The 26,052-nt window shown below is 37.6% G+C and overlaps 1 protein-coding gene across 5 annotated transcripts in view; it reads right to left on the bottom strand.

Annotated features, from left to right (window-relative positions):
* The window catches only part of LOC121437302 (histone demethylase UTY-like), a 161,522-nt gene that overhangs the window by 129,368 nt on the left and 6,102 nt on the right, over positions 1 to 26,052 (bottom strand). For 4 of the 5 annotated variants that reach the window (XM_041637157.1, XM_041637154.1, XM_041637160.1 and 1 more), the window contains 5 exons: positions 23,534 to 23,642; positions 20,537 to 20,586; positions 14,606 to 14,664; positions 11,892 to 12,012; positions 211 to 265 (listed from right to left, as the gene is read on the bottom strand). In XM_041637157.1, coding sequence (XP_041493091.1) covers positions 211 to 265; positions 11,892 to 12,012; positions 14,606 to 14,664; positions 20,537 to 20,586; positions 23,534 to 23,642 — 394 coding nt within the window. The remainder of the gene's footprint in view (positions 1 to 210; positions 266 to 11,891; positions 12,013 to 14,605; positions 14,665 to 20,536; positions 20,587 to 23,533; positions 23,643 to 26,052) is intronic. The other variant, XM_041637158.1, reaches the window with a different exon arrangement.

Here is a 26,052-nt window from a genome sequence, read left to right as displayed (position 1 = left end):
CTAATCCTAAGACATTACAACAGAAGAGGATTTTTCCCATTAAAGACAACAGAAGGGGGGTATGGATCTTATACTAATATTTGATACAAAGAAGTAAATCATTTCTCTAGTGTTCTTTATTATTAAAAATGCACCCAAAGAAATTAAATCACAGAAACAAAAACAATACATATAATTTGAAACTCACATTCATAAGACAAAAATACTTACTTTCCACACTGGACAAAGTACAGGCATTACTGTCGATCAAAGCTAGCTGAAAATGCTGCCAAAAGAAAGTGAAAATACAATGTGTTAGAATTCCATAAAATAGCTTTTTATTTCTTTTTAAAAGTCTATAAAATGAAACTACTATAGTATAAAACTGAAATATTTAACTCAAAATAGGTATTAAAAGGTAGTGATTAATGTTGAAATGTTATCAAGAAATCCTCAAAATTACATTTGTGCAAAAATTTTTGCATATTAAATCCTGAGTCAATATTTTAAGCATAAAATGAATAAAATACTAAATGACAAAAATTATTAAATGGTGATTACCTGGAAACCTGGAAAGCCAATACATTTCTGCATCAAATCAAATCTTAAGAAATTTAATATGAACTTCATAGGCCAAATTATACAACAGTGTGTAAAACTTAATAAAAATATATCTATTTTTTCTAATTTTCAAAATGACTACATTTCAAATATGTAACACATTTATCTAGTGTCACCTGTGGTAAGAAACATACAACAGGTATAATAGCTATTCACATACATACATGCTTTTTCAAATTGGCAAACATATCTCTATGTATAAATTACCTGGGTACAAACTAATTTAAGACGCAATATTTAAGCTTTCTACTCCTACTTTTTTATGTTCAATTACCAACAAGAGTGGCTTGTTGGGGGCTGGAGAGATGGCTCAGTGGTTAAGAGCATTGCCTGCTCTTCCAAAGGTTCTGAGTTCAACTCCCAGCAACCACATGGTGGCTCACAACCATCTGTAATGAGGTCTGGTGCTTTCTTCTGGCCTGCAGACATACACACAGACAGAATAATGTATACATAATAAATAAATATTTAGAAAAAAAAAGAGTGGCTTGTTATTCTAAGTTTCTTGCTTTTTGTTTTTTAATTTTTTTTGAACATATTTATGTTCATGGGTATGTTTCCTATATGTACATATGTACATATCATTTGTTGTGGATAGCAGCAAATGCCAGAATAGAACATCAGATCATCTACGAATAGAGTTACAGACAGTTGTGAGATAACCAACCTGTGGGTGTTGGGAATCAAACACAGGTCCTCAGAAGAACAGCCAAGTGTTCTTATCACTGTGCTATCTATCCAGCCATGGAAAAGTCATTTGTAATGCCATAGTATTAGCTTCTTTGCTTAGCTTAGCAGTATCTTTTTCAGGGTACAGTCCTGGTTAGTTTTTTGCCAACTGGACACAAGTCATCTAAGAACTTCAACTGAGAAAATTGTTGCCACCACAATGTCAATAAGCAGTATGAGACATATTTTCTTGAAAAGTGACTGATCTGAGAAAAACTAACCTACCATGGGCAGTGACATCACCAAGCTCAAGGACCTATACTGCTTTACCATAGTCACACTACTGTCAATTGTTGAGATGCCTATCTCAGACTAATATTGTCTGATTTTGCCTTTGAGGTCTCTTTGTGTTTCAATTCTTTTCAATTTCCTATAAATAATGAAATTGTAACAAAATCAAAAATAAAAATTTAAAAGTGGGCAGAAGCTGGCAGTGGTGGTGCATGTGTTTGATCCCATCACTGGGGAAAAGGAGGCAGGAGAATATCTCTGAGTTTGAGGCCAGCCTGACCTAAAGAGCGAGTTCCAGGACAGCCAATGCCACACATAGAAACTCCAGCTTGAAAAACACAAATAAATAAATAAACAAACAAGAAGAAAGTCTAACAAATTCAACAATCACAGACAGATGACACAATTTAAACTGAAGAAATCATTAAAATGGAGAGATTATCAAAGAAGCGTTATAAACGACAAGAAATATATGAAAACAAACAAGTGAAAGTCATGACATACATTCACTCAAGAGGCACAGGCAGGTGGCTCTCTGTGAGTTTAAGTCCAGCCTGGTCTACAGAGCAAGTTCTCAGCTAGCACAATACAGAGAAACTCTGTCTCAACAAAACAAAAAACAAAACAAAATTATTATTATTATTCACTGTATATAAGCATTTTAAGCCAAGACATGATACCTACCTGAATGAAAACATGAAGACCTGATTAGTACTAGATATATTTGAGGAAATGGTTTATTGTAGATAGGAGGCAGGACAAAGAGATATCTAGAAAATTCCAGCCTGAACTAGGCCAGTGGGCTGAACCAGGTCATTAGGGGATGGGAAAGAAGAGAGGAAGCAAAAAGAGCACATGGGAACCAAGAGCACTAAGGAGGCACAGAAGACCAAGTGACTGGAAAACAGAAGCTTGGAGAAGGGACACAAAGCTCAGGAGCAGGGACTGAGGGACTGAGGGACACTAGCAACCAGTATCTACATTAATATGTTAAATATATACTTCAGTCATTTGTCCTGAGTTTCTGTGATACCTAACATGGTTTGCTATTAGCTACTCTCCTTAAGAAGAGGAAAGACAGGAAAATAAATGCTGGCAAAGAAGAAGAAATAACTCAGAAGTAATGGTGCTTAGCGGTCAAAGGCAGATAGATCTGCATGAGTCTGAGGCCAGCCTGTTTTACACAGCAAGTTCCAGGACAACTAGAACTACATATAGACACTATGTCTCAAAAAAGAAAAATAAGGGAAAAAAAGGAGGTGAAGAAATAAACCCTCAATAAAATAAAAATTAGAAGGTTCAGAGTTTCTGAAAAAAATAAAACTCTGAGGCTGGAGAGAAGACCCCAAGTTCAATAATCATCATCAGTATGGCTAAGAACTATCCCTAATTCCAAGTCCCTTTTTGGTCATCTAAAGGCACAAGTTATGCATGCAGTACACATACACTGGCAAAACTTCACACATGTAAGTAAAACACTAACAAAAGACATAATGTTTCTATAAGAAATGTTCAATGAGTCTTCTATCAGATAACATAAAACTAGTGTTTACAATAAAAAACCCAAATCTTTTTCTTTAAAAAAAAAAAACTCCTCTTATCCCCCAAACCATTACAAACTTTTGTTTATGGAAGGGCCACACAAATATAATGCTAGGCCCCTAATAACTCAGTTAAGAACTAGGCCTGAGTTCCTGCCTCTTGAAACTGAACAAAATAGTTTCTGAGGAAGACATGAACAAGGAGCAACCAATCACTAGTGCCCCTTGACAGTGAAGACTGCACATACTAAGCCTGGGCCAGAACCTCCATTACCTTTAAGGCAATGACCAAATAAAGACAAAGCCTGGGATTGTTCAGACATGCCCAATAATGTAGAAGCTATACCCATTGGCCCTAACTAATTAGAAATGTACTAATATAATTGCCACTTGTATAAGTCAATCCCAGATAGAATCATCACACTGCTTTTAGAATTTTAGCCATGTAGAACTGTTTTCCTCTAGTTGTATAAAAGAGACTGCAACCTTTTCTTGGGGGTCACCATTCACCATTTGCCTTTGTGTTAGATGTGCAACCCTAGCATGATGGTACTTCTATTTTTGAGATTTAAAAAAAAGAATGCTCTTGATTGCTTGAATGGGCAAAAGTCTTTTCTGGGACTTCTCCAGGACCCTAACAGTTTACATAAAGGTCCCACTTGATGCACAGATTTAAAAAGTTCACCCTTCACCTCTTCTCTTTTTATTTCCTTTGAGCTTTTAAAATAGTCTATGGAAGCTAGAAAGGTGGCTCAGTGGTTTAAAAACACTTGATGATATTAAACAGAACCTTAGCTTCACTTCCAAAACAAATGATAGCTAACAACTGTCAGGTGGAAACCAAACTCCATTGTCCCAAATTCTGGGGGTTATGGAAAAGTCAGCATTTCCCAAGAACTTGTGAAGCTGATTCCCTGCTACCAAAGGAGAAATTTCCCTTATTACTACTAGAAGAAAGGACAAATGGCTATGTGTGGTGCTTATTAGCATACAAAGCTCATGTTGGTCTCCAGGCTTCCTCAGTACACCCAATACACCACCCCTACCCTAAATTTTTCCAGCTCGTAGACTCCCCTATCCCCAGCTACTCACTCTCCTTATAACCTTCCTATTCTTGCTTACTTTCTCTTGTTTCATCTCTAGCTCTTCTCCTATAGCCCTCACCATGCCCACTCTCTCTATCCCTTTGTTCTCCTTCCATTTCTCTCAGAACCAGAGCCAGGGTGCTGCCCATATTCAGTCTACTACTTTCTGTCTCTGTTCTGGATTCATTCAGATGTTTCTGCTTGTTCTCTCTCTGATACATACAATAGGCGATGCCCCCAGTTAGTTCCTTGGGCAGCTGAGGATAGGGAACCTGAAATGATCCTATCCTATAGCAATACTGACGAATATCTTGCATATCACCATAGAACCTTCATCTGGTGATGGATGGAGACAGAGACAGAGACCCACACTGGAGCACTGGACTGAGCTCCCAAGGTCCCAGTGAGGAGCAGAAGGAGGGAGAACATGAGCAAGGAGTCAGGACCACGAGGGGTGCACCCACCCACTGAGACAGTGGGGCTGATCTATTGGGAGCTCACCAAGGCCAGCTGGACTGTGACTGAAAAAGCATGGGATAAAACCGGACTCTCTGAACATGGCGAACAATGAGGGCTGATGAGAAGCCAAGGACAATGGCACTGGGTTTTGACCCTACGTAATGTGCTGGCTTTGTGGGAGCCTAGCCAGTTTGGATGTTCACCTTCCTAGACATGGACAGAGGGGGGAGGACCTTGGACTTTCCTCAGGGCAGGGAACCCTGACTGCTCCTTGGACTGGAGAGGGAGGAGGAGAGGAGTGGGGGGAGGGGGAGAAGAATGAGAGGAGGGGGAGAAGGGTGGGAGGCTGGGAGGAGGCGGAAACTTTTTTTTTTCCTTTTCTCAATAAAAAAAAAAGAGAGAAAAAAAATTTTCCCCAGGAATGAACAGAGAGTAAATATACAAATACAGGAAAAGCATCCATACACATAAAATAAATTTAAAGTAAAAAAAAAATTCTTTAAAAGAATTTAAACCAACCAATGTCAAGACTGTGAGGTCGGAGTCGGATCTCAGCAAAAATAAGAACAACAGAATTTAAAATCTGAAGAGAGGGGTTAGGTAATTTATTTTCTGCCTGTTTTTCCTTAATTGTGTCAGAAATATATTTGAGGTGGCAAAGAAAAAGGTCAAAACTCCATTTGAAGTGTCTGGACAAGTCAAGGCTCGCTCAGTGTAGAAGGAAACACAGAAAGGAAGGACACTTGGTTTTTTAATGCAGGTGGCAATTGTTTTTTTCCAATTTTTGCTGAGATCCGACTCCGACCTCACAGTCTTGACATTGGTTGGTTAAACACTGAGATGCAGAGAATGAAGCAGTAATCTCTATTAAGTTACAGGCCAGCCTGCTCTACATGGCAGAAATCCAGTCTTTTCTTGTTATGTCTTGCTATTTATTTTTATGTTTATGGGTGGTTTTCCTACATGGATGTCTGTGACATGTGCATGCCTATTGTCTACAGAAGTCTGAGACATCAAATTCCCCAGATCTGGAATTATAAGTGTTGTTAACTGTCAATATGGATGATGCTTGGAACCCAATTTGAATCCTTTAAAAGAGAGGCAACACTCTTTAAAGGTTCAACCATTTCTCCACTCCCCTGAAAACATGTTTTAAAAACTGCATGTTGGTGTAGGAGCTCCTTCTGTTTATGTGTTGCTTTCATTGGTTAATCAATAAAGAAACTACTTGACCTGATAGGGCAGAGCTTAGGGAGGCAGAGAGGACAGAACTGAATTCTGGGAGGAAGAAAGCAGAGTCACAGAGAGCCGCTATGGAGACGCCAGGTCAAACATGTTGAATCATTCCCAGTAAGCCACAATATCGTGGTGATACACAGATTATAAGAAATGGGTTAAATCAAGATGTGAGAGTTAGCCAATAAGAGGCTAGAGATAATGGGCCAAGCAGTGATTTAATTAATACAATTTCTGTGTGATTATTTTGGGTATAAGAAAGCTGAGCAGCTGGGTCAGCAAGAAGCCCACCCTTCTTATAACAGCATGTCTTGTTGGATGAAAGTGGCCCAGTAATTAGGAGGCAGAGACAGAGGTGGATGTCTGTGAGTTTTGAGGCCAGCCTGGTCTGTAAGAGTAAACAACAACACCCTCCTCCCCCAGAGCCCAAAAAAAAAAAAAAAAAAAAAAAAAAAAACAGGCCCTATAGGCCTGGTGAGCCTCTCCCCTGAGTTCTTTCATTAATGACATCTTCTTAGAATGTTTTTACACCTCTACTTAATTGCTTCAACTTCTCACAGTGCTTAAAAGTGCATTACCTTTCTTTATTTGGTCTCCTTCTCTTGTCTATTGATTTCTCCTATTAGTTAATAAGGAATAAACTGAAACACTGGAACTGAGCCAATGAGGAACAGTCACTATTCCTCTTACATTAGGAATAAAAAACTAGCACTTTAGACAAAATGTTCTTGCTTTCCTATTTTAGAATAGGACTTTTACTACTAAAATAAAATTTGTTTTATTGAGATACCTTAAATTGTGTGGTGGCCTTTTGATTTGTTATCCTCAATTGTGGTTTTTGGTTTTTGTTTTGTTTTTCCAGAATTTTATTTGTTTTTGTTTTGTGATTTGAAACAGAGTTTCTCTGTGTAGTTTTGGAACATTTCCTGTCCTGGAACTCACTCTATAGACCAGGCTGGCCTTGAACTCAGATACCCTCCTGCCTCTGCCTCCTGAGTGCTGGAATTAAAGACATACCTCTTGGCTTCAATTGTGTTTCTAACACACATAGTAAACTGCAGGACAGCCAGAGCTACATACTGAGATCATGTCTAAAAACAAAACAAATAAGATTTGGGGAAACAAGGACCTTCCTTTTTTTCTTTTTCTTTTTTAAAGAAAACAAACTATCTTTTTTTCATTTTACATATCAATTCCAGTTCCCATTCCATCCCTTCCTCTCCAAGTCTACTCCAACACCCTATCCCCATCCACTCCCCAGAGAGGGTAAGGCACATTGCTTCTAGTAAGAACCAAGGCCCTCCCTATTATATCCAAACTGAGCAAGGTCTCCATCCAGAGAATATGGGTTCCAAAAAGCCAGTACAAGCAGCAAGGACACTTGCTGCCACTGCCAGTGGCTCCGCAGTCTGTCCCAGCCATGCAAATATCATCACATTCAGAGGGTCTAGCTAGGTCCTATACAGATTCACAAGGATCTTTCTTAAATGAGTCATGTTAGATAACTACATATGTATTAGCAGGATTAAAGACCACTGAAGAGAGTACCAAAGTCTATCAACCGCTATAACCACCTTTAGACTTATAACTTCCACTTTTTTCTAGTAACACAAGAAAACGAAACATCATAATTATGCCTTCATACCATTTAAAATATAAATCTAGAGAAAAAATTCATGTTATCTAAAAAAAGATTATGTACCTGTTAGCATCCACCACAGCAGCAGCCTGCCTTTGCCACCAAAGCATTTATGTCATCACTGGGTGCCTTTCCACTGTCAGCTATGTGACATTTGCAGCCCTTTCAAAGTGCCCAGCAGGCACAGTTTGCCCTCTTTATCTCTTTACCTCGTTTCTCACATCTCTTGCCTCTTTCCCCTCTTTGTCTCTTCTTTCCTCTCTTAACTCTTTTTTTCCTCTCTTACTTTTCTTCCTCTTGTCTGTCTCATTTTCTCAAGTGCCCACTTCAACTCAGCCTTCCATTCTTCCACTCTCCCCCTTACCTAACAAACCTCTTGCACCAACTCTACATCAAAGGGCATTTTCGCTTAGTGATAACCTTGGCAGGGTCAGCCAAAGGTACCCACTTGGCCTTCGATTTTATTTATCCTTTCAGGAAAGGACCTGAGTTCAGTTCCCAGCACACATGTTGAGTAGTTCACAACTATCTCTCTGAATTCCAAAAAGCTAGTGACCTCTTACAACTTCTTCTGGCCTTTGACGGTACCTGGACTCATATTAGACAACCAACAACACAACCAAAACAGATACATTAAAAAAAAAATCTCTTAAAAGATTTAAAGTAGGTGGTAGTGCACACCTATAAACACAGCACTCAGTAGGCAGAGGCAGAAAGATCTCTGTAAGTTCAAGGATAGCCTGGACTACAAAGAAAGTTCTAGGTCAATTAGAACCCTGTTTTGAGAGGAGAGGAAAAAATTAAATGGGGTGGTACACACCTTAAATCCCAGCACTTGGGAGGCAAAAGTAGGTTGATCTCTGAGGCCAGCCTGGTTTACAGAGTAGTTCCAGGAGCCAGAAATGTACAGGAAAAAAAAAACTGTTTTGCAAACAAACAAAAATATTTAAAATGCCATGTAAAAGGAATTGGGTAGAGGTATCAGGGCATTGTTGAAGGCCATTAATGAAAATCTACTTCCTACAAATCAAAAAAGAACAGAATCTCCTCTAGCATTCAGGAGAAACAGGGTATTTGCCCAGCATGCACACATATTTATAATAACTGTAATTTAAGAATAAGAGACCATGAATTTGAGGAGTGACAGGGATAAGAGAGGCAACAAGAACACAGGGAGTAAAAAAAATGATGTAAATTTAACACTCATTAAATAACATATTAATTTTTAAAAAAGACTTAATCTGACTGGGTTTGCCAGTCAACTTTCTCAGGAAAGCTGATTCACCTAAAGAACCACTAAGAAGATAAGAGAAATAATGATAATAGTAATGAGATATTGTACTCATCCAGAAACTCGTCAGTCTATAAAGTTGCTGGCAAATCTTCAACACTAACCCTGCCTGTTTGTCTGAGTTCTAATTCAAAGGGTCTAAGTTTTCTTTTTTCCCTTTGCAGAACAGGCCAAAATTCTAAGCAAAACTACTATGTTACTCTAGACAAACATCAATCTTTCCCTGTGATAATGAATTCCTACCAATGTAGGGTTTGCCTGCTTTCTTAGACTATAAATTTATGCATTCTTATTCATCTCTATCCTCTTAGGAACTGCTAAGATTTAAAATTTGCTGACAATAGTTTGCTTTTTTGTTTCTCAACTTCAACAATCCTCACTACCCTGGCCCCTGTCTATCATCCAGCCTAACAATTTCCAAGAGAGAACACTTATTTACTGGTAACAAATTATCAAAACTGTTGTAAGAAAAAAAAAAAGGTTTCAAAGCTAACAGTTCTTCCATATTGCTACTAGTGTACAACATGAAGTTAGAATCCAGACCTTTCTGATGCTGCTACAAAAGTCTCATCCTCTGTGATCTCTTGTGCTGGTATAAAGAGTTGATTGACTATACCAACTCCTAAACAGTCTCATAGACCTTGCAGCCTTTCTGTTCTCACAACTCTAACAAAAAAAATCAACTCTTTTTTTTTTTCTCTCTCACCAAGAAATCTGTGCTGTGGGATAATGCTCTTGAATACTGGAAAGATTTGTCATGCACATTGGTTTAATAAAACACTGAATGGCAGTAGTGAGGCAGGAAGTATAGCTGGAGCAACCAAATGAGGGGAATTCAGGGAAGAGGAAAAGAAGAGACACAGTCACCAGCCAGATGCAGAGGAATCGAAATGAGAATGTTGCACTGAGAAAAGGTACCAAATCACATGGCTGAACATACACTAGAATTGTAGGTAAATTTAAGTTGTAAGAGCTAATTAATAATAAGCCTGAGCTAACAGGCCAAACAGTTTATAATTAATACAATCCTCTGTGTGTTTCTTTGAGACTGAATGGCTGCAGATCTGGGAGGGACAGAAACGTCCATCGACAAGTCTGAGGTAGACTGACTGCAGGCATATAACATAGGTCATATATTAACAAAACCTGTTGTTTGATGAGGCCATGAGTTCAAGGCCAGCCTGGTCTAACAAGTGAGTTCCATGATTGGCTTCAAAGCTACAGAGAAACCCTGTCTCGAAAAAACAAACAAACAAACAAAGGAGCAGATACCTTATTTTACAAAAGTAAAGTGTCTTTATGCAACTCTGTACCATATTCTTCCAAAATTATTAATTACTAAGCATTATTAACAAATGGCTGCTCCCCTGAATATGTTCACCTCAGAGCCTATCTCTTAAACACGTTCCCTTTTCCCTCCCTAAAATCTAAATGGTGAATCCACATAAAAGATTAATGAAACCAACATTATCGGTTAATATTCAAGATCTTACAAAATAAAACATGTTGAAGTATGGATATACCTCATCTTAAAGAGTTCTTGATTAGTATGTAAAAAACTCTGGGTTCAATAACCAGCACTATGTAAAAGAGAACGGTGATACATATCTGTGATCACTGTCATCTCTACAGTTTGAACTATTTATCTAAGATACATGAGATGAGACTATTTCAGGAGGGAAAATAATAATTCTTTCACAGTTTAAGCACTAAACATAAAATGTCAAAATATTTTTCATCAAGTAATATGCTGAATACAAATACTTAAAAAACAATTAATGCTATTCTAAACTCGCATACCTTCATTTCCAATATAAAAATCTCAATCTAGAGTCATATAACCCACAAAGTAATTCACTAAACATTGTCCTAAAGAAATTTAATAATGTTTCTTAACACAAAAATTACTCCAAAAAGATTCTACACCCTTAGCCCTTAAGTCTAAGCAATTACAAATTCTAAATCTAAATTCTAAATCTCTAGCAAAGTTTTCATAGTTCAGGATCATGCAAATTTTCCTGTCATGAAATAAACTTCAAATATTCTTTCACTCATCATATTTTTGTTCTATATTACTGCTTGTGTTGTTATTTTAACATACTACCTCTGAGAAACCTATCATTGACTATGAAGATTAGACTGAGTCAAAACTTTGCATGATCCCTTTGAGCCTTCCCAAAGTGCATACAGCTATGTTCTAACAGATATTCAAATTACTCTTAAAAAAAATACTTATTCTACTCTCTAGTACACTCCTTTTATCTACCTATAAATATGAATGTGACTCTCTTAAAAAAAAAAAACCTGCTCTATACATCCATATTACAAAACCTTTCCTACTGCCATAAAACACATCCTTAATCGACATATATTTTGTTTACTTTTATATCCATACAAAGTGGTGTCAGTAAACACTGACTTATATGTTAAATAGATACGAAAATACTTGGAAAACATTTTCATAGCATTGCCAAACTCAAAAAGTATATTGATAAATTACAACCTTTTAATCATAAACAGATGAGTTTAAAACCACTTTACTAAAAAGAATTCATAAATTAACAGAGCAAATAAGCAAATCAGTTTCCCTAATATCATTTCATAATTTTATTATCAGTCGTCACTTAAATAGTGAAACTATATAAGCATAAAAAAAGTCCTACTACTAGTAACTACCAGGATAAAGAGGTGTCTCCTAGAAAACACAAGTTCTTTAGAAAGAAAAACCTACTGAAGTTTGAACTAAGTATAAGACAATCCATCTACAATAATAATTTCTTTTCTACATTTGCTTTGTTTTAAGTGTAGTCAAGGCTAATTATCCTATTAACCAATATTTTCACCACTTTCCTACCATAAACTTCTTTAAATCTACACAAAAGACAAAATCTAAATTTAGAGAAACCATTTTATACCTTAAAATCAAGCTCCATCTTTTTTTTTCGTTCATATTTTAAATTTCTTTCATAGTGTTGCCATTAACTTCAACATTTTAAAATAATATTTAACAGAACAGATACAACAGAAAGAGATAGAAAACAAATATGATTATAATATACCTGAAAATTTCAACCACTTACCTTTAAACTAGACTCATAATCTGTATTCACTTTGAACATAAAACCAAGGCGTAAATGAATTTCCTTGGCTCTGCAAAAACTGGGGTCAACATAAAGGACATCTTGAAATGCTCTAGTTGCCCTGAAGAGAAAAGATATATATAGAAAATATTTTAAATGATTATGTATGCAACACATGTATTCTACATTATACAGGAAATACTCTAGTTTCCTAATGTGCACTGAAACGTGAATGCTATTTTTACACAAACCTATGAGTAAATAATAAAAACAAAACAAAAGACAATAAATGTAGTTCAACCTAATCTCTTCTCAAATTCTGCAATTATCTCATGTGATGGCTATTCTTGGTTGTCAACTTGACTACCTGGAATGAACTATAATCCAGAAATGGAGGACAGATATTGAGACAACACAACCACCACCTTTAATCCAGACCTAAAGGCTGGAAGGCACATCTTTATCCAGGGCCACAACTTCTGTCCCCAGCCCATTTAAGGACAATGGGTTAGTTCTTCTCCTGCTTGCCCTCCCTTGTCAGCACATCCATTCCTTTACTGGCCTTGAAGCCTACTTTGGCCCAAACAGAAGACCACCTGAGACACCCAGAATTGTGAGACTGACCAGCTACTAGTCTTGGATTTTCCATTCTCAGCTACCCATTATTACACTGTAGCCACTGAAAGTCATTCCAATAAATTCATATATGTGTATATCTATGTACATGTGCGTATGTGTATATACATATACATATAAAGAAATTCATTCCCTAAGTTCTGTGACTCTAGTAATCCCTGACTACTACATTTGACAAAATTTATTCTAATAAAATTTTTAGGTGATGAAAGGTGGCCTTGAACTTGCCCTGTAACTATATACGTCTTTGAACTTAGAACTTATATCATAACTCCTAAGAATACAAGAATGTGACACTTACTTGTTATTCTAGAAGGTTTATTTTTCCTTTCATATTTAGTTGACAATCCACTTGCAAGTTAGTATAAGAAAGAATGATTTAGGGCTGGAGAGATGGCTCAGAGATTGAGAGCATTGCCTACTCTTCCAAAGGTCCTGAGTTCAATTCCTCAATTCCCAGCAACCACATGGTGGCTCACAACCATCTGTAATGAGGTCTGGTGCCCTGTTCTGGCCTTTAGGCATACATACAGACAGAATATTGCATATATAATAAATAAATAAATATTTAAAAAATAAAGAAAAAAAGAATGATTTAGAAAAGGTCAGTTTTGAAATTTTCCTGTTCGGTTTCCTAGAGTCTATCATAATTAGAAAGAAAATTATTTTCACTTCAACAAAAAGTATCATCTTAACAGAGAAGTGATGAAACAAAGTCTATATAACCCTCACTGGCCTGGAACTCAAAGAGATATGCATGTCTGTTGGGATTAAGGATATGTGCAACCACAGTCAAAATATATCACATTTTTCATGAATTAAGGACTAACATTCAGAAGCACAGTGTGGTGGTGCACCTTAAAGCTAGCAGTGGGAAAGACACCAGCCTAGTCTACATAGTAAAGTTCCATTAACTTCCTTCTGACTTCAAATGGGGTGAGAAGTCAAAATGGTTCCTGCATTTAATATTATCTTATCTATTACTTAATGCTCAGTGAAGAATGATTAATATCGGTAAACTTTTGAAAAAGTTCATTCTAAATTCTGACATTTGTTGCAAATTAAGAATGGAGAGATGATGCAGTAATTAAGAGCACTTGCAGCTCTTCCAGAGTACCAAGGTTCAATTATTTGAAAACATAAGACAACATTTTACCTCCAGTTCCATCCAGTTTCTGGACTTTGCACGCCTTTAAATGTATATAGTATACTCAGAGATATACATTGAGGCAAATACCAATGCATTAAGAAAAAAAAATACTGTTTTAAATTTACAGCTAAAAATGGAAACATGGCTCAATGGTTAAGGGTGCCTATTGCTCTTGCAGAAAAACCAAATTCAATTTCCAGGTAGCTCACACTTAACTCTAACAACAATCCCAGAAAATCCCATGCCCTCTTCTGGCCTCTTCAAGCTCTGCAATATATCACACACAAACCCACATTTATATACTAACATGTAGATTTTTTTTTTTCAACTTACAATTACAAGTTGCTATCGCAATCATTGTAATGGTTCTTATCATTACATTATTTGAACCTATGTTAAAAACTTACTGGTCAGATGATGCGCTTTTGGGAAGAAATCTAACCTAATCAATAACACACAAGTAGATTCTTAGGTTACAAATAGAGTACTGATGGGAAGAGATGAAAATCTTTGATGGAAGACCCTGTGTGAAGGAACTAGGTTAGTAAGGACACATTCCCTGGAACAGTATCTTGACATGCTTCCTCTGAGTATTTTCTCATTTCACTACAGTGTGCCCACCACATCAAAGCCCACAGCACAGAAATCAAAGACCTAAATTACTCAAATGTTGAAATCCACAGTGACTAAAAATAAAACAATTTTCCTCTTAAACTATTTCTTTTGGTTATTTGAATCCTAACAAAAACCTATTAAACTTTCCAATATTTGTGTAGGCAGACCAAAGGAGTAAAGAATCAAAACTCATTGGAATTCTAGAAAGGTAAAAATAGTACTACTAAAAATTCAAAGTTACAGACATTAATATACTGTACTTATTACATATAGTATACTTCACTGGAAAAAGTTAAGATTGTTGTGAACTTACCAATGAAATGCATTGTAGTAGAAGTAAACCAAACCAAGACCATATAAAAAGGCAGCATTCTGTAAAGCAAAATAATTTTTACTATTTTTTTCAATTTGTTGTTACACATATTAAGAAATTAAGGTTGGAGAGATGCCTCAGTTGTTGGAGAGATGGTGCTTGTAAGAGCACCATCTGCTCTTACAAGACCCTGGTTAGATTACGAATGTCAACACGTCAACACATCTGTAACTCTAGTTCTAAGGAACTTGCCACCCTCTTCTGGCCTCTGTAGGCCAGACCAAAAAAAGAAAAGAAAAGAAAAGAAAAAAAAAAAAAGCCAAGCATTTGGTGGCACTCACTTTAAATCCCAGTATTCAAGAGGCAAAGGCAGATATATCTCTACAAATTCAAGGCTAACCCACTCTATACAGCGTTCCCAGACATACATAGAAAGACCCTGTCAATATAGCAAAACAAAAAAATTTAAAACAGGCATATAAGGTATTCTTACTATTCTACCAAGTGTCACAATGCATGTAACAAAACAACTGACCAAAGCCAAAGAGAAGACAAGCAATATTGAGAATATTTAGTTTCTTTCCAATCACTCCATTCTTTGGGATTCCTAAAGAATGGAAGGGTGCCCTAAAACTTCTCTTTGCAGAAACGCCTAATGACAGGAAAGCCTACAGACAATCTCTTTGTATTCTTCTACTTTGGGGGAATTAGGAGGATAAGTCTTGATATAGCTTTGGCAGACTAGAAACTCACTAAGAAGGCTAGCCTGGAACTCACAAAGATGTGCCTGCTTCTGCCTCCTGAGTGTTGAATTAAAGGTGTGTGTCATCACAACCTGGTTTCCACTATGTAAATTATAAACAGATTTAGTGTTTTTGGTAGTAATAAAAGAAATGCAAATCTAAATTTGTTTTTAAGTTAAAAGCAAAATATTTTAACCTACGTCACTTAACCAATACAAGAGTTTAATGTCCAAGTGTATAATCTGTTTAAATTCCAAGTGCTAAAATCTCACTATTCTTTTAAAAGGAAACATAGCTTCATAGTAATAAATTACTATAATTTTATGTTGTCTGAATTTCCATTTTCAGAAAAGTTGAACTTTTAAGACAAGGCTTAACAAGTAAGTAAGTCCTTAAACATACCCTAAAACTTCATTTTTCTGGAAACTTCCTCTATACCCTAAATAAACTGACTAGGACTGATATTTAATTGCTAAAAACTCTAATTCTATCTCAAGAAATTTTGTGTATGTTTTGAATCTTAGCAAATACTTTTGGCCCATAATACCCATTAAGCTCTCTATTTCTTACTGCTTATACAGGATATGTTTCCTATTATACTCTCTCCTTTAAAAAAAGAAAAAAGTTATCTAGACCAATTTAGGCCTAAAGAGAAAATTAGTCTTTATAAAATAAAATTGTTAGTGACTACTTTAGAGGCCTACCAGTGACCAGTTCAGGCTCTATCTTTGGGGGGCGGGGGGGGGGAGCTTATTAGTTAAAAGTTGGTCAATAATGCTCCATCAAATGATGACTATGACAAACATTTCCACTAGCCCAGCTTTTCCTCTTTCTATGAACTATCTAAGGCTTTCCTTCCAATCCATTACTCAAACTGCAGGTACCTAGAAGCACTCTCTACCTGAAATCCACAATGGACAAAAGGCTGGAAATCAAGGTAAGCAATTTTTACTTCCCTTTCTGTTCTGGCTTATAATTTCTCCAGTCTCATTGTTGGGTAAAATGGTCAGGGAAAGAACACCCTTCACTCCCCCACCCTCCCCTCCTCCACCCTTCCCTCCCTCCCTCCCTCCCTTCCTTCCTTCCTATCTCCCTTCCTCTTTCTCTGCCTCCCTCTCACTTTCTCTCTGCACACTGACTTCCCCAGGCCTGTACACACCCCCTCTAATAAACTCATAAGTGGGTTTGTTGCATTCTCTGCATTCCTTCCCACTCGTGCCAGGCAGTAATTTTATTAGTGCCGTGAAACTCAAGAGGCTCCAGCACTGAGCCCCTCTCCCGTGGTCAGGATCTGGAACCAGGCATTTTTTCTGCAACAACCACATGTTCCATCTTCCTGAGCCTGAGCACAATTTCTACATACACTACCAGCTTCAACTGGAGAGCTTCCTTATTCTGGCCCGCTTAATCGTTTCTCTGACTCTTGCATTCCTGGAAATCTTCTGGTGTTCCTAGAAATGGGAAAACAGTGTCCAACCAGTATTTATGGCAGCTATGATTGAGCCCTTTGCTGACATTCATGTCTGGATTGCTTCCATTAGCTAAAATTGTGTTTGGATAACCTGGGATCAGTTCTCCCTTTTTCTTTTTCTTTTCATTTGGACCACTCATCAGTGGTCCCAGCCATGATCTCTCTGGCTTCTAAGTCACCCCGACCAGAGTCAGTCAGGCTTTAACACCCCGCTTGTAGATATAGGATGTTGTCCTACATGCCCTGCAGTGTTCTCCGCCATTTTACGCCCTGCCTACAGATGGGAGATGTTCCCCTATAAGACTTGTAGTGTCACCATTTTCACAGGTTTTCACAGTCTCAACTATGGGTAAGCAAGCCATTCAAGACCATCAAACCAACCTCCCCCTGGAATGTCTTTTAGAGGCCCTTAATGCCCTACTTACAGATTCCCACACTTGTCCAACTTTGTTCAAAAAAGTGGACTCGTTACAATTTAGATAACAATTTAAAGTGGCCACCTAATGGCACCTTTGATCCTGATATTTTTTTTTATTTTTAAATGTTTATTTTTTCTTATATTGGGCTATTTTTGTTTTTGAAAAAAAAAATTTCCACCTCCTCCCAGCCTCCCATTTCCCTCCCCCTCCTCCCACCCTTCTCCCCTTCCTCCAACTCCTCTCCCCCTCCCTCTCCAGCCCAAAGCAGTCAGGGTTCCCTGCCCTGTGGAAAGTCCTAGGTCCTCCCCCCTCAGTCCATGTCTAGGAAGGTGAACATCCATACTGGCTAGGCTCCTACAAAGCCAGAACATGAAGTAGGATCAAAACCCAGTGCCATTGTCCTTGGCTTCTCATCAGCCCTCATTGTTCGCCATGTTCAGACAGTCCAGTTTTATCCCATGCTTTTTCAGTCACAGTCCAGCTGGCCTTGGTGAGCTCCCAGTAGATCAGCTCCACTGTCTCAGTGGGTGGGTGCACCCCTCGTGGTCCTGACTTCTTTGCTCATGTTCTCCCTCCTTCTGCTCCTCTTTGGGACCTTGGGAGCTCAGTCCGATCCTGATATTTTATAGGAGCCTTTTAACTACTGTCAGTGCACAGGCTAATGGAAAGGAGTTCCCTTATATCCAAGCCTTTTACTTATAAGCTCTAAGCCTAAGTCCTCTTCCTTGCAAGTTGTTTGCCTGCACACAAATTCCTGGACCCAGCTAATGAACCCCACCTTTTTGACCTAAGCAGGCAGCTACCCCCATTCCTTCAGCTCCTACCACCATTCCTTCAGCTCCTACCCGTTTTGTTAGCTCCCACCCCCACTCCCCCAACTCCTACAACTGTTCCTTCAGCTCCTACCCCCATTCCTCAAGCTCCTACCCCCATTTCCTTCAGCTACTCCTCTAGACCACGCTAAGGAGTCCACACCTTCCGAACAGATACTTCTGCTCCTTTGGCCTCTTCAGCTCTCGTGCTTCCCCCACTAACTACTACATCAGCCCCGCTGCACCATTCTTTCTCTCTGGTGCCTAACCGCAGCAGCCACCTGGCTCTGGCACCCACCTTTACACATTCTCTCACTAGCTCATGTGCTGCTATGGAACCCAACCCTGACCAAGCCAAGCTAGCTGCAGTTCTCCCGTTGCGAGAGGTGGCTGGTGTAGATGGATTGATTGGGATACACGTTCCTATCTCCTTCTCAGAACTCCCCCATATTGAACAAAACTGGGGTCCTATACATCTAACTCTACACTTTCACCAAACACATGTAACACACCCTCCGGGAGCAGAGGAACCTCACTGGGACTATAACACTTAGATGAGATTTTAGCTAGGGACCAGTTTTTTACTTGCCTCCAAGCAGGTCTTCATAAGGCTGCCCTCAAGCCAGTAAACTATAATAAGCTCTCAAAGGTCATTCAAGATATGAAAAACTCCTTCTGCATTTTTGGAACGCCTCACTAAAGCTCTGTTACAATAAACAAACTTAGATCCAGAAACCATGGAAGGCAAACAGTTACTCATGACTCATTTTTTTTCCTCAGTGCTAACGTGACATTAAGGCTAAACTTAGACACTTGGAGAAAGGCCTCTTGACCACACAAGCAGAAGTCTTAGAGTTGGCTTTTAAGGTGTACCATGTGAGGAATAACAAAGCCACAATCACTATGACACACTAGCCACAGCCCTCCAACTGGCTGAGATCACAGAATGCCTTATCCTTGCTGTCAATGCTACTCTAAGAGACCAAATGCTAGAAACAACTAAGGCCAGAAAAACTTTCAATGGAAAAAGAAAACCATTTCATAATATAGGCTAATTTTAAACAGCTTCGATCTTATCTACAAATCCCGACATACAGAACATAATAAAAGGAAAGTTTTTCAGTCACAACCAAGAAAAACAGGAAATAACACACGAAAAAGCAAATCAAGGGGGAGAGGCACACCACAACAAAATAACACGAATCTATAAACAGTGCTTGCTTATAATTAAAATTTAAGTACCAGTCTCAATTCCTCTCAAAAAACATTTTCTGATGCATCCAAAGAAACACACCTCAACATTAAAGAAAGAAATTGTCTCAGGATAAAAGGATGGAAACAGATTTTTTAAGCAACTGAAACTATGAGGCAAGTCGGTATAACCATTTTAATATTTGATAAGATAGAACAAGCCAAAACTAATCAAAAAAGATGAGAAAGAAAACTATATACTCAAAGGAAAATCCAAATTGGTATCCACACAGGGTTAATTGAGGTAGGAAGAAAACTAAATGCAGGAAGCTCTGTTCCAAGGCTAAAATACAAGACTAAATAAAAAAGATAGATGAGATGAAACTAAGTTTTTGTTTCCTTATCAGAAATAATACAACAAGTACACTTAACCTCTCCACTGTAGTAACTTCTCAGAAAGGACTGCACGTTAAAGTCTGAGGTATTAATATGATCTTTATTTTAAAAAGAAGAAAAGTGAGGTAGAAATGAGTGATGTCAATAATCAATAATCTTGCCAGGTGGTGATGGTGCACATCTTTAATCTCAGCACTCAGTAGGCAGAGACAGCTAAATTTCTGTGAGTTAGAGGCCAGAAAGGTCTACAAAGCAAGTTCCAGGACAGTCAGAGCTAAACAGTGAAATCATGCATGGAAAAAATAAAAACAGAAACCCACAAATCAATAAACCTTTATCTTGGCCAAATTGTGGTCTTAATTATTCAAATCTGGTTATTCATAGTAACTCTGAAGATATCCTTATAGTCAAAATTTCTCTTAAGCTGCTTTTATCAAGTATTTTATCACAACAAGTCAAGTAACTGTAGGGCTAAAAAGACAACTGAATAGTTAACGTTTACTGCACTTGAAAAGAACTCTAATCATATCTGAATTACATTGCTAGCACCGAAGTACCTTGATCTGATGCCTTGAATACCTGTGTTCATACATACACCCTCATAACACAGATATACACATCATTAAAAATAAAATAAATGCTTAAAAAAAGAAAAAAGACAAGCAACACTGTCCATTCTCCAGCGCAGGCTCTTATACAGAAATCTGATGATTATATTTCACTAAAAATTAAGAGACCTCACCCAGAAATCTCAAACACAAATTACTTTTCCCCTTTCCATGCTTCATCCTTAGAAATAGTAGTAATTCATTAAGATGATATATTAAGTGTAATATACACTCAATGACATATATACACTCAACACACAAAGCAAAATTGCCACTGAAATGTGCACTGACCTTCCAGTAGTCAGTCTGTAAACTGTAATATCTCTGGTAAGATGACAATGCTGAAAAAGAAAAATAATTCATTAAATGGTGCTTCCAGTTCCACAAAAAGATACTAAAGATAAATTTTTCATTTCCCAACAATAATATAAATACTATGAAATGAACTTTCCAGAAAGACCTTAGACACATAAATAAGGAGAAAACTAGATTCAGTGAACTAAGCTAAGAATGTCTATCACTGGTGAGTAGTGGAGACATAAACTGCAGTTCTTTTCTCAAATACAACACCAGACCCAGATGTGGCCCCATAGCTGTAGAAACAGCAGGTAGGAAATAAAGTCTAGGGGTAATGTCCTGAAAGGAGAAAAAAGAAAAAGTGGAAAGAAGAGCAGAAAGTACAGAAGGAAAAATTTCAATAAAGAAACACTTACTTGGTCAAGCTCTGCTTACAATATGATCTCCAATACTGAACTAAACAACATGTCCACAACAATGGGAAGGATAAAAATTGTTCGTTCTTGAACTGAACCCAGAATCTAACGTGTCTCTCTAACATTCCAGATTCATGTTATACTCATGGCAGCCCTGGCTGTGGCAGGTAGGAATAGCAAGATGCCTCAATGATTAAAATTGTATTTTCTCAGTTGGGTGGTATTGGTGCACACCTTTCATCCCAGCACATAAGAGGATCTCTGAGTTCGAGGCCAGCCTGGTCTACAACAGCTAGTTCCAGGACAGGCACCAAAACTACAGAGAAACCCTGTCTTCGAAAAACAAAACAAAATATTTGATTTGCTCTTTTAAAGGTTTTTGAATTCTGTTCCCAGCACCTATATCTGGTGGCTTACAAAAATCTGTAAATGCAGTTCCAGAAATCTTTTTCTGGCCTCTGCAGACAACCCAAAACCCTGGTATTCACACATACAACACATACATCCAAAAAATAATAATAATAATGTTGTCAGCATATAAGACCCCCAAAAGTACTTACTATGATTTAAAATAAGATTCCTACCAGATATTTCCACAACTGTGCTTTGAAAAACACCTTTATTTAAAGTATTTTTGTTATATAATAAAGACTTCATGAAATTGTTAGCATACTCCAACTTGCTACTAAAGGAACCATGAATCCATGTTCCTGGATCATAAATAATTGACTTTTTTAAATTTTTTTTTGTTTGATTTTTACTTTATGTATGTGTTTAGAGTGTTTTAACTGCATGTATTTGTTTGGAGTCCTCAAGAATACAGACGATGGCACCAGATTCTCTGGATTTGGTGTTATAGCTGCCATGTAAATGCAGAAATTGAATCTAGATCCTCAAAAAAAAAAAAAAAAAAAGCTCCCAAAGTCCAGTCAAAGAGAGGGAGGAGTGAGGATATGAGCATTGAGACACCCACGGAAACTGCTCACCTGAGCTAATGGGAACCAAACCCACTCCACAGTGACAGGGAAGGAACAAATACAGGCCCAAACTAGGTCCTTTAAATGTAGGTAACAAGTGTAATGGCTGGAGCAGATTGTGGGGCCACTGGCAGTGGAACCAGGATTTATCCCTTCTTTTTTTAATATTTATTTATTTATTATGTATATAATGTTCTGTCTGTGTGTATGTCTGCAGGCCAGAAGAGGGCACCAGACCTCATTACAGATGGTTGTGAGCCACCATGTCGTTGCTGGGAATTGAACTCAGGACCTTTGGAAGAGCAGGCAATGCTCTCAACACTGAGCCATCTCTCCAGCCCTTATCCCTTCTTCTTGTTCTGGCTTTTGGGAACCCATTCTCATTTAAGGGATACCTTGCTCAGTCAAAATATAATGCCTTAGTATTTCCTCAAAGCAATGTGCTAGACTTTGTTGATTCACTACAGAAGCCTTACCCTCTCTAAGGAATGGTTGAGGGTTTGAGTAGGGGTGGGTGGAGTTGAGGGAAAGGGAAGAGGGGAAGGAGTGGGAACTGGGATTCATATGTAAAATAAGAAAAAAAAATTTAATAAGATTTTATTTGTTCCGCCGCGGCCCAGGTTCGATTCCCGGTCAGGGAACCAAAAAAAAAAAAAAAAAAAAGATTTTATTTGTTTATTATAAGTACAGTTTTCCTGCCTGCATGTATGCCTACAAGAAGGTACCAGATCTCATTACAGATGGCTGTGAGCCACCATGTGGTTGCTGGGAATTGAACTCAGGATCCTTGGAAGGCTCTTAACCTCTGATCCATTTCTCCAGCCCAAAAGATAATTTAAAAAAAAAAAATCAAGCCGGGCGATGGTGGCGCACACCTTTAATCCCACCACTCGGGAGGCAGAGGCAGGCGGATCTCTGTGAGTTCGAGACCACCCTGGTCTACAAGAGCTAGTTCCAGGACAGGAACCAAAGCTACAAAGAAACCCTGTCTCGAAAAACAAAAACAAAAACAAAAACAAAAAAAAAAAAAAAAAGACCTTATACTGTATATGGAGTTTAGATAGATACTAGGCATACAGCCCAAAATTTCAAACATGCTCATTAAGCTTTCCTACCACCCAGTTCCATTTCCTTTCCCCAAAAGCCTATAAATCCTGACACAGGTAGTTCAGTGTCCTTCTTCATCAACCATATTTGCTAGAAATTAAAACATATCTACCAAAACATTATTTTCACAAAAAATTAGCAGTCTTGCCTATAAAATGCTTTTCTGTGGTATGAAGATAGAGCAGCCAGGCAGTGGTGGTGCATTTAATCCCAGCACTCGGGAGGCAGAGACACACAGATTTCTTTGAGTTCGAGGCCAGCCTGATCTACAGAGTAATTTCCAGGACAGCCAAGACTGTTAAAAAGAAAAACTTTTGTCTCAGAAAACTCAAAAAAGTAAAAAATAAAAAAAAAAATTTACTAAGTCATCAAATGTATTAAATATTTGCATACAGTTAGATTAAAATTTTCACATATACATATAGTAAGCAGCATCACCTCAAACAAAAACCACTAAAACATAAATTAAAATTTTGAAAGAAAAAAATTACCTTTTGAATAATCTTCCAACAAGAGATTGAAGTGACCTAATTGACAAAAGAAATCAGATTCCACTTTTCCTTCAGCTTTTACTATTAAAGATTCGTAGCAGTGAATAGCCTAGGAATGAAACATACAAACATTTAAAAATAAAATAAAACTCTACGTTAGAATTAATAAAATTCTACCTCAAAGAATGCATATAGTTTATGACTAAGGATATCATAACGGTATTCTCTACTAAAGACAGAGGATTTGATACAATAAGAGTAGACTTTTGTATGACCAAGAGTTAGAGCTTGCCTTTAATCCCAGCATTTGAGGAAGCAGTCAGGTTTATTGCTGTGAGTTTAAGGCCAGCCTAACCTATATAGTAAGTTTCAAGATAGCCAGGGATACACAGTGAGGTCCTATCTCAAAAACAAATAAAAAGAAACAAAAAAAGACTACTCTATGATAGTTAGCAACAATGACCTGAATATTATATATTAAAATTAAACAGATAAGGAATAAAAGGATGGCTTAGTAGTTAAGGATAACGACCCTATAGTCCATGACTACAGAGAAGGTAAGTAACAAGGGGGAGCAGGAAGGCAGAGAGGGAAGCAGAGAAAAATGTAGAGCTCAATAAACATCAATTTAAAAAAATGCAAAAAAAAAAAAACTTTCAATAAAATACGAAGGAATGCATTATGAAAGTTACACAAAAGTCAAAAAGCTAAACTATTACTTTGATCCTGGTCACACAGCAAAGAAATTTAAAAAGGCTCAGAAAGAAATTTATTAGGCTCAGAATCCATATAATCATATTAATTTTTTAAACATGTGAGCTAGGCAATGGTGCCACATCCAGCACAATTAAGAGGGACTGAGTAGAGAGCACTGTGAGTTTGAGGCCAGCTGAGGCCAGAGAGGACTATTACACAAAGAAACCCTATCTTGAAAAATAAAAACAAAACAAAACACCTCAGTCATTATGAGCCTGCTTAAACCATACAATAAAAAAAAAGGAAAGAAAAGAAGGCAGGAAGGGAGAGAGGATGGAAGGGAGGAAAAGAAGAAGGAAAGGAGGGAGAGAGGACTGCTAAAGTAGTTTGAATGAGAATGATCCTTTAGGGTTCTGTGTTTGAATGCTCAATCCTCAGTTTGTGGAACTCTTTAAGGTGTGACCTTAGAAGAGCTTAACCATTCCAAGCAGGCTTTGAAGTTTCAAAGGAATCATTTCTCTCTCTGCCTCTCTCTGCCTCCTGTTTGCAGATCAAGATACCTCTGCTACTCCTCTAAACACAAAGGCCCGACAAATGCTTTCATTTTTGTTCTCTTTAGCTTTTTTTCAGACAGGCATTCTCTGTGTAACCCTGGCTGTCCTGGAACTCACAGAGATTCATCTGTGCCTTCCACCTGGGTGCTGGGATTAATGGCACCATCACCTTCTAGCTAAATGCTTTCCTTTGTAAATCACCTTGATCTTGGTATCTTATTACAGCAATAGACAAGTAAGTAACACAACCACTAACTACCCTACCTTTACCTGACTTGGTTTGGTTTTTACTGTTTTTAGAAAACTTGCTATTAAAAGAAAATGACTCATGACTTTTTTTTTTATTTTATCTGTTTGTTTGTTTTTGTTTTTTGAGAGAGTTTCTTTGCAAACCCCTGGTTGTCCTGAAACTCTGTAGACCAGGCTGGACTTGAATTCTAAGACGTCACTGGCTGGGAATAAAGGTGTATATCAACACTGCCAAGCACTTTTATGACATTCAATATTTAGCTGCTGAACAGTTAAAAAAAATCTGATAATTTTTTTGTCAGAAACTGTTTTTAGAGTACCACAAATTCAATTGTTCAATACCTACTCCTCTTCACATATTTCAAATACAATCCAACACTATCTACCCAATATATACAAATACACAAACAAGAAAAACAAAAAGGGAGGGGAACAAAAGTAAAAGCAGACGTCTCATTTATTAGCAATCAGACCCTGAATACTAAGAGCCTGAGACTAAAGTAACTTTTATGTTATACAAATATTTTAGGACAAGCCGGGCGATGGTGGCGCACGCCTTTAATCCCAGCACTCGGGAGGCAGAGGCAGGCAGATCTCTGTGAGTTCGAGACCAGCCTGGTCTACAGAGCTAGTTCCAGGACAGGAACCAAAACCACAGAGAAACCCTGTCTCGAAAAACCAAAAAAAAAAAAAAAAATTTTAGGACCTACCTCATTGTGCCAAGTGGCCATTTCAAGAAAGACCAGTAGTGTGTAAAACTTATTATTTAACAAGATAGTAAGATGTTGAGTTTTCCAACACACATACACAGAAACATCACACAATAGCATACTAGACTAGGTTACACCAAGCAGTTCTCTTAACTATTTCAGAAAAAGAAAAAAGAAACACATATCCCATTTTCTGTCCTTGCAGTGAGTTTTCTTTAATCTAGTAAGGGTTTGAAACTATAGATGCTGGGATCTCTCCTACTTTTTTTTTTTTTTTAAACAGAAGGTAAAGCATCCAGCTGGTTCTTGG

The sequence above is a fragment of the Microtus oregoni genome, unplaced genomic scaffold, assembly GCF_018167655.1.
Source record: "Microtus oregoni isolate MIOR12 unplaced genomic scaffold, Mior012 000051F_ref0000332, whole genome shotgun sequence".
Lineage (NCBI taxonomy): Eukaryota > Metazoa > Chordata > Mammalia > Rodentia > Cricetidae > Microtus > Microtus oregoni.
The sequence above is the reverse complement of the archived record's forward strand: the minus strand, read 5'-3'. Positions and strand labels throughout refer to the sequence as shown.